The 12748-nt window shown below is 36.0% G+C and overlaps 1 protein-coding gene across 3 annotated transcripts in view; it reads right to left on the reverse strand.

Moving 5' to 3' along the window:
- Positions 1-12748, reverse strand: part of Lrrk2 (leucine rich repeat kinase 2) — a 139795-nt gene that overhangs the window by 788 nt on the left and 126259 nt on the right. For all 3 annotated transcript variants that reach the window (XM_010615430.1, XM_010615431.1, XM_010615429.1), the window contains 6 exons: positions 11825-12018; positions 10533-10605; positions 9403-9587; positions 4313-4465; positions 2369-2577; positions 476-547 (listed from right to left, as the gene is read on the reverse strand). In XM_010615430.1, the coding sequence (XP_010613732.1) occupies positions 476-547; positions 2369-2577; positions 4313-4465; positions 9403-9587; positions 10533-10605; positions 11825-12018 (886 nt within the window). The remainder of the gene's footprint in view (positions 1-475; positions 548-2368; positions 2578-4312; positions 4466-9402; positions 9588-10532; positions 10606-11824; positions 12019-12748) is intronic.

Raw genomic sequence — 12748 nt, forward strand, 5'->3', positions numbered from 1 at the left:
TATATATATATATATATGTATAACTATAAATAATGGACTAAATTATTACATTTACAGAAAACCATATTTGGAAAATGTTAGTAATATAGAAACTATTAAATTTCAAGAAGATTGTGAATATTTTATTATGTATTACTTAATTTTCTGAAAGAAATAGAGCTTTTTCTTTTTCAAATACTGTTCAACATTAGGACCATGGTTATAGGTAAGTTATAGGAGAAATATTCATATTTAGTTTACATTTCATCTGATTCTTATTTTACAGTAGCTGTTAACTCATCTTAAAATATACCATTTCTAAGTCCGGAAACAATTTTAGGAACTTATGACTAAAGTTTTTACACTGTAAAGAAACTACCAACTAAAATGTCAAAAATATTATATATAACATTTACTATAAATTTGTAAGGCAATATATATTATCACCATTCATGTCTTTGAATTCTTTGGACTACAGTACCCTATTAAATAGTACCTTTTTGATGTTGTGTACCTTCGGAACTTTTCCGGTCATACCCCAAAACCAGCATGACATTTTTAAGGCTTCCTTTACCAAAACAAAATACAATTGTGTTAAAATAGTCTTTTTTGGAGGGGGTACAGTTATTCACATTTTAAGACACAGATACTCTGAAATTACAATAATATTTTAGGAGACATTTTAATTGTATTCAATAAACTCTACAATAAGATTATCAAGTTTTTTTAAGAAAAATATATCTATTTCTTCCAGCCAAATATGTGACTGAGAAAACAACCTTTCTGTAAAATAGATTTATTATTTGTGTATTACTTCCCCCAATTATACTACTAACCAAAACAATGTGTATGCAAGTGCTTGGACACTCTAAGGCACAGATTGAAGAATTTGGATGGACACTTGCAGAGATGGATACACTGATACTCACAACACTATGTTTTCCACTTCACTTATTTACTAATTTATCTGATAAATATTAATTCAGAAAATTTCCCCTACTAGGCCTAGAGCTGGTACTGGAATAAAGGTTTAAGCCAACGCATGCAGAGCCAACCCACGTGGAGTTTATGTTCTAGTGAAGGTATTGACATTAATGAAAAATCATGACTATGATCAAGAATATGACAGGAGAGCCAGAAAAGCAAAGTCTGATTCAACCAGTGTTGGTTTCTCTGAGGTTTTGATACATGAGCTGCCCTTAAAAAATGTGCATAGCTAACTAAGCAAAAAGGTAGACTAAGTTAGCTAAGCAAAGAAACAGCACGTGCACATCCCTTCGGCAGGATAAAGCACAGTGATTAATGGAGAGAATGCTCATCTAGAGGGAAAGGTCTGAGAGTAACATGGTACTGGGTGGGGACTAGGGAGCTAGGAGCTTATGTCTAAATGCTTACATGCTCTATTCAAAATAAATCAAAATCCCTTGAAACATCACTATAATATTAGTTTTGAACAACCATGGGGGCATGCACAAGTTAAATTAGAGAATTAACAAAGTTGATAGATGATTACTAATGAGACCTACCATGCTACCTGTGAGGACTCACAGCCTAACCATCAATCACCCGAGTGTCTATTTCGAACTCCTGTGTAACTCTGATACCCATAAATGACACACGAGTGGGGGTGCCAGAGCCATACCTCTCCCTATTTAATACAGCCTCACAAAATAAATCCATTTTCTTCACCATGGTCAAGCACTTCACAACTCATCTGCTGCAGTTACATACACTCTAGTTTTGCAGAACTACAGTGTTATTTTTGTGATCCATTTTGCATATACATATGTGGTATTTTTTTAAATCAAAGTATTAATCAAAGAAAGACAATGAAATACACTTTTTTAGAAAATATTTCATATGCTATCTTGATTACATTCAAATAGAAAATCAGGAGCAAAAATAGGCATCAAATACTTGAGGAAAACTTATGATTTGTCAATATTTGTAGATTGTTCAGTTCAGCATGGATTGCCACAAGCATAAAAATTTGTTATAGAATGAAAACTCAAACAGGATTCTTTAACAAGGGTGGGAAACTTAAACTATTACCAAAATAAATATTTGCTTTAATTTCCTCAATGAAAAAGTGAAATAGACTCAACACTATGTGTTTTCTATGTTGGCCCTACATATAATAAAGAACAAAAGAAACCAAGACTTGAACTGAAATGCTCAGCTGGTGTTGCCTGCTTTGCCCGTGAGACTCAGAGCATCTATTCCCTCCATTTTTCTACTTGAGGCAATTGAAAATTTATTGAGAATTTATCCTAGTCCTATGCTGCATTACGTGAAATTCCAAGACACACCTATGACATTTCAGATGAAGAGAACATTTCTTTTTTTTTCTAAAAGGCATATTTTATAGTCTTAATGGAAAGAAACTTGCCTAATTGTGCTGTCATCATGACTCTCACGGAATCACAAAAGTTGTAAATTATACGTATGATTCGACGAGTGGAAAGATCCAGGAGTAAAATGTGGCCTCCTCCAGTTCCTATCCAGAGAGCAGTGTTCTTCTGAAGGCACAGAGTTTTCACTCTCCCAGAATAGGACATTTTGTGTTTTGATTCCTTGTTGACTTTTACTGTTACTCCCCTAAAACCATAAAGTATGCATTAATAATTTTCAGGGACAAGGGGAAAAAATGAGAACCAAGACCTGTCATGTAAAGGTACAAGATCCCAATGATGAATGTACCCGTACTGTATACCTAAAATGTACCAATAAATTCAATGAGGAAAAAAAAAACATAAAAATAAATAAATAAATAATTCAGAGATAAAACAGATTTGTCTGTACCTATATATATCTATATATCTATATATAGATATATATAGATATATAGATGTGTCATAATATTACACACGCATAAATGTATTAACATTTCAACTATGGATACATGACAACATTGTCATTCGCTGATATCTCTGGGGAACTGGTTTCTCCACAGCAGTTACCAAAATCACAGGTTCTCGGCTCCTTATAAAAATTGATATAGTATTTGCATGTGAGTTATGCACATCCCTCTATAAACTTTAAATTATCTCTTTATAAAAATTGATATAGTATTTGCATGTGAGTTATGCACATCCCTCTATAAACTTTAAATTATTAAATTTAGATTATTTTTTGTTGAGTTTATTGGTACTTTTTAAGTATACAGTACAGTTACATTCATCATTGGGATCTTGTACCTTTCCAACAGATCTTGGTTCTCACTTTCTAGATTATTTACAATACCTAATATAATGTACATGCTCTACAAGTAGTAGTTATACTGTATTGTTTACAGAATAATGACAAGAAAATGTACACATTTGGTGCAGATGCAAATGGGCCTAACATTTTGATCCTATGTTGGTTGAAAATACCAATGCAGATCCCAAGAACCCACAGAAGACTGACTGTCTGTATTACATACTACTAAACTGTACCACACTAACTTTGCTAAATACAGAATGTCTAAAAAAGCCTATTTCTCAATGTAAAACATAAGTTATCAAAGATAACACAATGGTAATCTCTCAATTCCAAGAAATTCTAAAATAAGATGGATACAAGTTTATAAATAACTAAGCTATTTAATCCAGTAAAAAATTGAATAATTTTGTTCAATATTTAAAAAGTTAATTTCAAAAGCTCCCTCACGATCTCAAAGTTACAAGGCAAAATAAAAACGTGTAAAAGATAGCGATACAAACCACTGAATTTTTCCTGTGAGCCACTGAATAGTCTAGTAAAATGAGCTGTCCAGAATTAAAAGAATCCTAGGAATTTTGGAACTTTAGTAACTAAGAGACTGTCAGCCAAGCAAAACTGTCAGCCTGTCTGGGCATAACTGTTCTCAGCATTCAGAGGAGAAAAGCAAAGACGATGTAAGAAAGTAGGTTCTGAAGCCCCGTTTTATGGATCTAATGTGTAATCTATCCATATTTTTGTAATATTTTTTGACATCTGGCTTGACAAGTATCCTTTTGCTCAGTTATTTACAAGTAGTAATATAAGGTACTATGACACTACTGGATATAGAGCAAGCAATGAATCCATATGGTTGCTTCTAATAATGACTGTTTTTTCACTAGTGAATATTCCTTGTTCTACCACAAAGAAACCAATTATATTCTTTCCCTGTTCTTTTATATTTCCCAAATGAAATGTGCTGGATATTGACACAGGGTGTTGACAAGCATTAATAACTTTGTTTCTGCAGTATTATTCTTTTAAAATTTCTATTTAGAGACAGAAAGGGAGAAAAGCCACCATTTCTCCTTCTGTGAAACCTGAAATGTAAGGACAGCTGTTACAGGTAAAAATCAAGCAGTGCCTTTACTTTAATAACTGCACACAGTCTATTAGTTCGCAGAGTTTTTCAGTTTTCTTGTCCCACACTTCCACAACAGGGCTATTTTTCTTAGCAACATAGAGAGCTGTGTCTACCACCACTGCTATGATGTTGGAATCACTGAACGTTGCATAAGAAAACCTAGGAGGGAAAAAAAGAGTGTCAAAAAAAGATCGGCAATGCAGCTTTACATAAGTTCTTAGGTGTATGAAAAGTTAATGCTATTTAGAAAAATACAGAAGCTAGACTATTACGCTTATTTCTTATTCTACTTTCAACATTCTGAATTAGATCTATAATTTACTGTGCTACTTTACTTACTTTGGGTTACCTTCCATTGGTTTCCCTTAACTAAGAAACAAACAGAATAAATAAATAACATTTATTTCTGGGGTTAGTTTTAATTTCAGTTCTACATGGTTTTTTTTCCTCATTGAGTTTATTGGTACATTTTAGGTGTACAATACAGTTACATTCGTTATTGGGATCTTGTACCTTTACATGACAGGTCTTGGTTCTCATTTTTTCCCTTGTCCCTACACTCCCTTCACACCCTCCTTCCCTCTCCTTTTACAAACATTTTATTTCCTTTTTTTCATTTTCTCCTATTTGTTTCCTTTCCCTTATTACCTTTCCCCTACTCTTCCCATTTTCCCTACACCTTTAGCCCTTTTCTTCCTATTTCACATTGTCAATTATCTCATTAGGATCTTATGTACTATTATAGTTTTTCACACCAGAGAAACTATTTGGTATTTACACATGTGTGACTTATTTCACTTAGGAGTATACCCTCAATATGTATCCATTTTCCTATGAATGAATCTAATTTCTCATTCTTTATGGCTGAGTAGTATTCCATTTTATAGAAAAACCACATCTTCTTTATCCAGTTTCCAACTGATGGGCAAATGGCCTGTTTCCAAGTTTTAGCTATTACAAACTGTGCTGCTATAAACATAGGTGGGCATATATCATTGTGATATGATTTTTTTAATTCTTTTGGAAAGATACCCAGCAGAGGGATGGCTGGGTCAAATGGAACCTCTAGTCCCAGCTCTTTGAGGTATCTCCATATTGATTTCCATAGTGGTTGCACCAGTCTGCACTCCAACCAACAATGGAGAAGGGTTCCTTTCTCCCCACAACCCCACCAACATTTGTTATTGTGTGACAAAGGACTATTATCTAGAATATGTAAAGAACTCAAAACAATCAGCCCCCCAAATATAAGGACCTGATTCAAAAATTAGCATCTGAAATGAACAGACATTTCTCAGACAAAGAAGTAATAGCAGCAAGTAAATATATAAAAAAAGTTCCACATCACCGGTCATTCGAGAGATGCAGATGAAAACAACACTGAGATTACACCTCACCCCACAAAGAATGGCTGCTATCAAGAAATCTTTCTGGTTCTTTACAGAATTTTGTACTGAATTTAACTTCTAAAAGAAATGTTATCCTAATCGCTGTAACTTTTCGATGTTGCAATAAAACCCTTGTTATGAATGCTGGGAAAACTAGGGTTAGCGATGTACATATACAGTTATAAAACACACAAATTTTGAAATAAATTTTAGTGGCAGTGTCTTCAAATGCGAAAAGCAAAGGACATCCTTGCATCGATATACACCAACCAAGTTAGGAAAAATGACATACATTGCCAAAACATAAATAGAAAGTAAATTATTTGCCATTTCTATCCTTTGAAAATGAAGAAAAATGATGAGCATTTTAAAATATTTCTCTTCCAACCTAAGCCATGTGGCCTATGTGCACATATTTCACAGACTGGTGGCCACGGGCCCCATCTGTACAACAAGCTCTAAGTGTAAGTAAGGGTCACCCTTCACATCTCAACCCAAATGTCAGATGTTCTGTAATTCTTGCCTGATCTATCTAAATAGACCAAACATTTCCTTTCCCCCACTGATGTGGCTGTGATTTCATAGTCCTTACTAACATTGACTTTTATCTATGAGTGTGTCCTTCGTACTGGACTGCAAATGTAATCTCTTAATGAAAAATTCTGTGCCTTTTCGATATGCCCACGGTCAGTAAAGAGCCATCAGGGTAAGTACCCCTGATGTTCCATGCAGTGTGTTGAGTGGGTGGACAGAAGGATAGATGGATGAAGAGTGAACTAACATGATGCATGAACAGCCAGAGAAAAGTAAAAGTGGATACAATTGCAATTGCATCAGACAGATGATATAAAAACTCCACAGGAACCTAACGATTACAACTACATCCTAGGAGAGGAAGATGTTATTTCTCCGTTTTTTTTTCCTATTCTGCTAAGGGAGATGAAAATATGATGTGCTTCTTGAGAACCACTACACTGTGTAGTTCTTTTCTGTTTGCTGTATTTACTAGGAGACAGTTCCAATCATTAGCAAACAAAGTTTCCCATCGAGTTATAGAATTTATAAAATATCTTTGTGTGTTATCTTCTTTGATCCGTAATAATAAATTCAGTATTGACTGTTTATAGTAGAGAGAAAGGTTTACAAATGCGAAATAATTTGCCCAAAGCCACACAAGCAGATCGCACACTCGGAACTCAAACTATGACTGGCAGCATCTCCTGGCTCTAAAGACAGCCAGCTTTCACTGCTCACTTTGCCGCTCGGTCCCTGTAGGGATGGTGATAAACACAAGCAGGATGACCATGTGGCCCCGTGGGTGCCATGGTGACTGATTAATGCGGAAGAGACGGAGGCAGCAGGGAACACATTTCAGAAGAAAGCAAGTATCTCCAAGTGTTAACGTTACTGTCTCATCTCCCTTAGGAGATGAACACCTTTGAAGGCCTAGTACAGTGGTGCCTTGGTTCATGACTGAGTTGGATGAGAACCAAATCCAGTTCATTGCTTAGGCTTCATATCAACCTTACGGGGAAATTGGCTTAGGTTTTTGTCCAGTTCGGTTTGCAACCAGAATGGTGGAGAGAATTGAGTTCATGAACCCAGGCACCATGGTATTTATAGCTATGCTCTAGGAAAGTACCTGTACTCCGAAGCTCACAAAGTTTATTGATTCATGCCCATGACCCATAAAATGACTCCCATAACTGAGATAAAAGTGAAAATTACAGAATGAGAACGGGGATCACCCAGGCATTTTCCACTTGTTAGTAAACAAATCTATGAAGCAGGCACAAAATTAAAATTCTCAGCCGCAAGGACTCACAATGTATCACAGTCTACCTTAACCGTGACTTGAGAATCACCATCAAGCTCGGGGTGGGGAAAATCCTGAAGCCTGGGCCCCCTCTCAGGCCTCCCTGGTCTAAGGTGTGTCTGGGCATGAGATTCTTCTCAGCTACCTTGTGGTTTCTCATGCAGAGCTAACACTGAGAATCAATAGGTTAAGTAGTATTAAGAAACTAATTTTAGATACAATTATGAAAAGATGATTGCTTATGCAAAAGCAACAGTAGATGCACAGAAGCACAACTACAAGGCCCCTAACTGGCAGGCTGGATTAGGGACAGCACTCAGAGGAAGGAGGGTCTGGAAAGAAATAGGCTAGAGCACACAGGCCATCCAAAGAGAAAAACCGTATCTGAAGCAGCAGATTCGTCTTGGTAACTGATGAGGTAGGATGGAAAGACATAAAAGATAGGTGAAGCAAATTAAAACTGTAATTAAGAAAACTATGTTTTCCCCTGTCTGTAAAATGGGCCCTTCCTTGCCTTTCACTTATAAAATGACTTCCTGAGGTTGGAAATCTGTGGAACTGGTGAATCTATAGAAATCCTGAGGGGTTCAATTTACAGGGGAAAGACAAGAACCCATTTTATAACTGAAAGTCATAATACTCCCAGCCATGATGCATCTCAGTCTGTAAGTGCTTGTATTCCCTTCTGAGTGGACTTCTTTCTACCTAATAAATCTCCGTGCCTTTCTCTGACACATCCTGAAATTTCAGTTTGGTTAAAGTGCAGAGGGAAGGGAAGAGGCAAAATATTAACTTAGAGGCAAACAAGGATGGAATCATGAAGAGACTGATAGGCTGCCTTGGGAAGGCGGGCTTCACGCTGACGATGTAGGCCACCATTGGGAACTCTTACAAGAGAGCCCCCCGGCAATGTGATGATGGTTGTAGTGCCAGCTCTGAGAGTCAAGTGGAAAAAGGGGGCAAAGGACAAAGGAGTCTAGAATACTCCCACATTTCGATCTTGAGCACTTAGATGGTAACCTTGAGCAATTACATGTAGTTATACATTACAATTGTCCCTGACATTGAGATTTGGGAGCCGAAGCTAGTAACGATCACAATAATAGTTAAAATTTATTGAGAGCTTACTAGGTATTATGTTAAGCTACTGATACTAATTTTCTCACTTAATCTTGAAAATATCCCTTTGAGTTACAGTAGTACAGTAGTACATCATAATCTTGAAGAGAGGACTGAGATTTAAAAGATTCTTATCCATGTTGGCAAAGTCAATGCCAATGTTTGAACGGTAATGCATGCTCTCATCCACCATTCTGTACTGCTTATCTCTGAGGAACAGAATGAAAAAAACCCAACTGCATTTAGCTAAAATACAATTTAAAATGAGAACAATAAATGAGAAGCATGTTTTATTTCATTCTGGTTTGAAACTGGTATTACTAACTTGGTTTAAATTTCGATAATTAGTTACCAACCTAGAAACAACTTTATTCCTGCAGTCTATTTTCTACAATCCATCTTTAATGGGATTATCTAAAACTGCACATATAAAATGATGGTTCAGGAAAGTTGATTGCCTATAGATTCCAACGGTCTAATTCGAAACAGAGATTGTGAAATGGTTGAAATTTTAGATTGATAAATGCCCCTGGGATTATAATGTTTACATATTTTACTCTGAAACTGGTTAGGCTAGGTGATGTTTCTTTTTTTAATGTTCCTTTGCATTCTGGAATTTTCTACATTTTTCTATAATAAATGTTTAATTTCATAATAGAAAAAATTATGCATTTTAAATGATCTCCATTATGAAATAAAAGTATTATTGATGTGGCTATAAGGGATAAGCTCAGATAAATGATAAATTGACTGCATAGAAAGAAATCACTTACAGCTGATTTGTCCTTGTCTCAATCAGTTTCTGAATCGTGAAGTCATTAGAAAATGAGAAAATCTTTGTGCCACATCCTCCCCACGTGATATTCCTCTCACTGGTGTTCATGGATTCGCTCAAACACATCAGTGGGGTTCTGACATCCCCTATATGTAGCGTCTTCAGAGGTGCAGCTCCTTTACACTTTTGCCATACAGAGAAAACATTCAATAAATTCCATGTCTGTGGAATAATGCACTATACAATTTTTTCTCTCTAAAACTACTTTCCATTGCATATGACTAGAGATAATAAAATTAAAATTCAGACCCACTTTGCAAAGTTCCTATAAAATAGGATTCAATTAACTGGAATTCAAAACATTATCTTTGTAGCCAATTTCTTCATTTCATGCATAAGAAATAATTTAGGGACTACTCTTCACACATATCAAGGAATATGAACGAATGGGTAGGAAACTGAATGAAAAGATGGAACCAGAAACCAATAGATGAACAAATGAACACTTTAACAACTAAATGAGAATTTAAAGAACAGAAAGTTAAATAATTAGTGGTAAACAAAAAGTTAAAAGAAGGCCAGGCTTAGTTTTCCTGTCCTTCTTGTGTGGACAGAAGAATCTAGGGAGTGTGTGTGTGTGTGTGTGTGTGTGTGTGTGTGTGTGTAAGCGCATACGCGCGCACTGCAGACTGAATCCAGGGTCTTGTACATACTCAGCATGATTACCGAGCTACCCCTCTAGCTACAAGCTAAAGTATCCTTATTTTTTTCCACAATATATTTATAAGGAATTATTACTACACTCATATAAATTATTTTCATTCTCAACATTACAAATCAGATATCACTTATCGGGTTACCCTTAGAGCATTCATATAAAATATATAATCAGCAAATGTTCTCAGAGGGTCTACTTTCTGCAAGACCTGTAATCCCAGTACTTGGGAGGCTAAGGCAGGAGGACTGCCATGTGTTCAAGGCCAGTTTAGTTTAACATAGTGAGTTCAAGGCCAGTCTGGACTACACAGTGAGACTTTGTGTCAAAAAAAAAAACCAAACAAACAAAAAACTAAACTAAAAGAAAAATAAAATAAAACCAATTTGTTATACAATGCAGTCAACATTTACCTTAACATTTTTATCTTCAAAAATCGCTAAATTGCCATCAGCAGTTCCCACCAAAAGAAAATTATTTGGCTTGCTAAAAGAAAAATGTCAAAACTGTTACAAAAAAAAGAACATGTATCTTGGCTAAGACAACCTTAAATTTCTTCCCAGCTTGACTAAAATTTTAGAAAAATTCCTTCAGACCATAGACTCCTCACCTCCCTTTCCTTAGAGTATTTACTTTAGAAAACTTGGAGTTAGAAATTCTTTCTCTGGGTCTTTGAGATGTAAATCCTTTCCCAGCCTCTTGTCAGGTTTTTAACACACTAGTCTTTCCCAAAGACCTGTGAGCCACCTCTCTGTGATGTATTCATTAGGAGAGCTGCACCCCAACATTTCTCTATCTCTGTAACAAGGGACACATAGCCAGAACAGGTGGCCTAATCACATTAGCACCCACCACTACCTACAATACTCTCTAATACTTTTCCACAACTGTAGCTCATCTCTGTGCTTAAAATTTTTTGACTTTTTGTTTCAGAGGAGTCCAACTTTTCTCCTATTGTCATAATCTCCAATAGTCTTCCTTGCCTGTTTAACACCATCCAATGACATTTTTCTTTAACGATATCCACATAATTTCAACTCCCAAGTTAACTATGGAATTTATATCTCAGGTACCAAAATGTTAGCCTTCACATTTTTCTGGTACTTTTCTTCTACTACTCACCTCCACCAGAGAAGAATCTAGGGTATGAGCTAAACAGTTCCTAGAAATTATCCCATCCCAAATATTACAGCAACCAACTGATAACTCACAACTAAAATTCTACCACTTAGATATACTTCACAGGCATAAGATCCCTATAAATGATAAATGTTATATCATTTCACCTATTAACAATTTATTAATTTATTACATTCTTCTCCAGTTTGGTAGTTAGATAACCGTTATGTGTAAGGCTGGTACCTAATAGGCTGATGATTTCTAAATGTACTCAAAGGATAGATGAAAATTCAACTGCGTAGAGGCCTTACCAACCCACAGTGACAACAGGAGAAGCAGAGTTAGAGTCACAGCTGAGCTGAGAGCCTGTAGAAATGGTTGACTTATTTTATGACTGCCTCAGTTTAAATCTGTATACAAAAAACTATAAGGTAGAATTGCAGTGTCTCCTAATTTCCCAATTTCCCTTCATGTGTGCAAAACAGTGAAAATAGGCTAAGCAATCTTTTCAGATGCAGTAACAATTATGTACACAATTAAGTCATCTAAAGGACATATAATTTCCCTAAACTTATTGCAAACTTACTTTTGCTTGGAGAAAGAATTGTAATACAGGCAAGTAACAGAATCTGTCATCTTTTCAAGAGTGTGTCTCTTTGCCCCATCGTCAGCATTGATGACCAGGAGAGAACCCGACTGCGTCCCAGACACAACCCAGCTCTCCTTCTCGTTAGGAAGAGTCACCACAGCCAAGCACAGTATTCTGCTATCAGTCACCTCCTTGTAAGAGAAGAAAATACACTCCAGAGGACTTGGCTTATGCTCCTGGAACTCATTCTGTTACCAACATACTTAACTCCTTTTCACTTTTGTGCACTTACTTTTTCTTTCTCATTGAGTTTATTGGTATATTTTAGGTATACAGTACATTTACATTCATCATTGGGATCTTGTACCTTTACATGACAGGTCTTGGTTCTCATTTTTCCCCCTTGTCCCTGCCCTCCTGCATTTACTTTTATTTATTTATTTTATTTTTTTATTTTTTTTTTGGTACCAGGTATTGAACTCGGGTCCTTGCGCTTGCAAGGCAGGCCACCAAACCACTGAGCTAAATCCCCGGCGTCTGCATTTACTTTTAAAAACAATGCCATCCCATTGAGTTTTCAACAACAAATGGGTAAACTGGCAAACAGCCTTCATCAATCTTGAACGCATCTGAAACTAAAATTAGAAACTGAAATTTATTTTTCAGTATCAAGTCTTATTCCATGAAACCATGTGGAAGTCTTAAGCATAATTTTAGGTACAATATTTGTTTCAAGGCAACAGTCAGAATGTCAGGTTACTTTTTAATTCTAGCAATTTATTGACTGATCCCTCTAGTAGGGGCCACGCCCGGACCGCTTTTATATCAGGTATCAGATACATCCATACCCCCACTGCTGTTCCAGACAGCTCAGAGCTACACTCTTCACACAGAAGGCTCCTCGATGATGGGCAATGACTG

Source organism: Fukomys damarensis, unplaced genomic scaffold, assembly GCF_012274545.1.
Source record: "Fukomys damarensis isolate Sample0158 unplaced genomic scaffold, DMR_v1.0_HiC HiC_scaffold_15, whole genome shotgun sequence".
In the NCBI taxonomy this organism is placed as follows: Eukaryota; Metazoa; Chordata; class Mammalia; order Rodentia; family Bathyergidae; genus Fukomys; species Fukomys damarensis.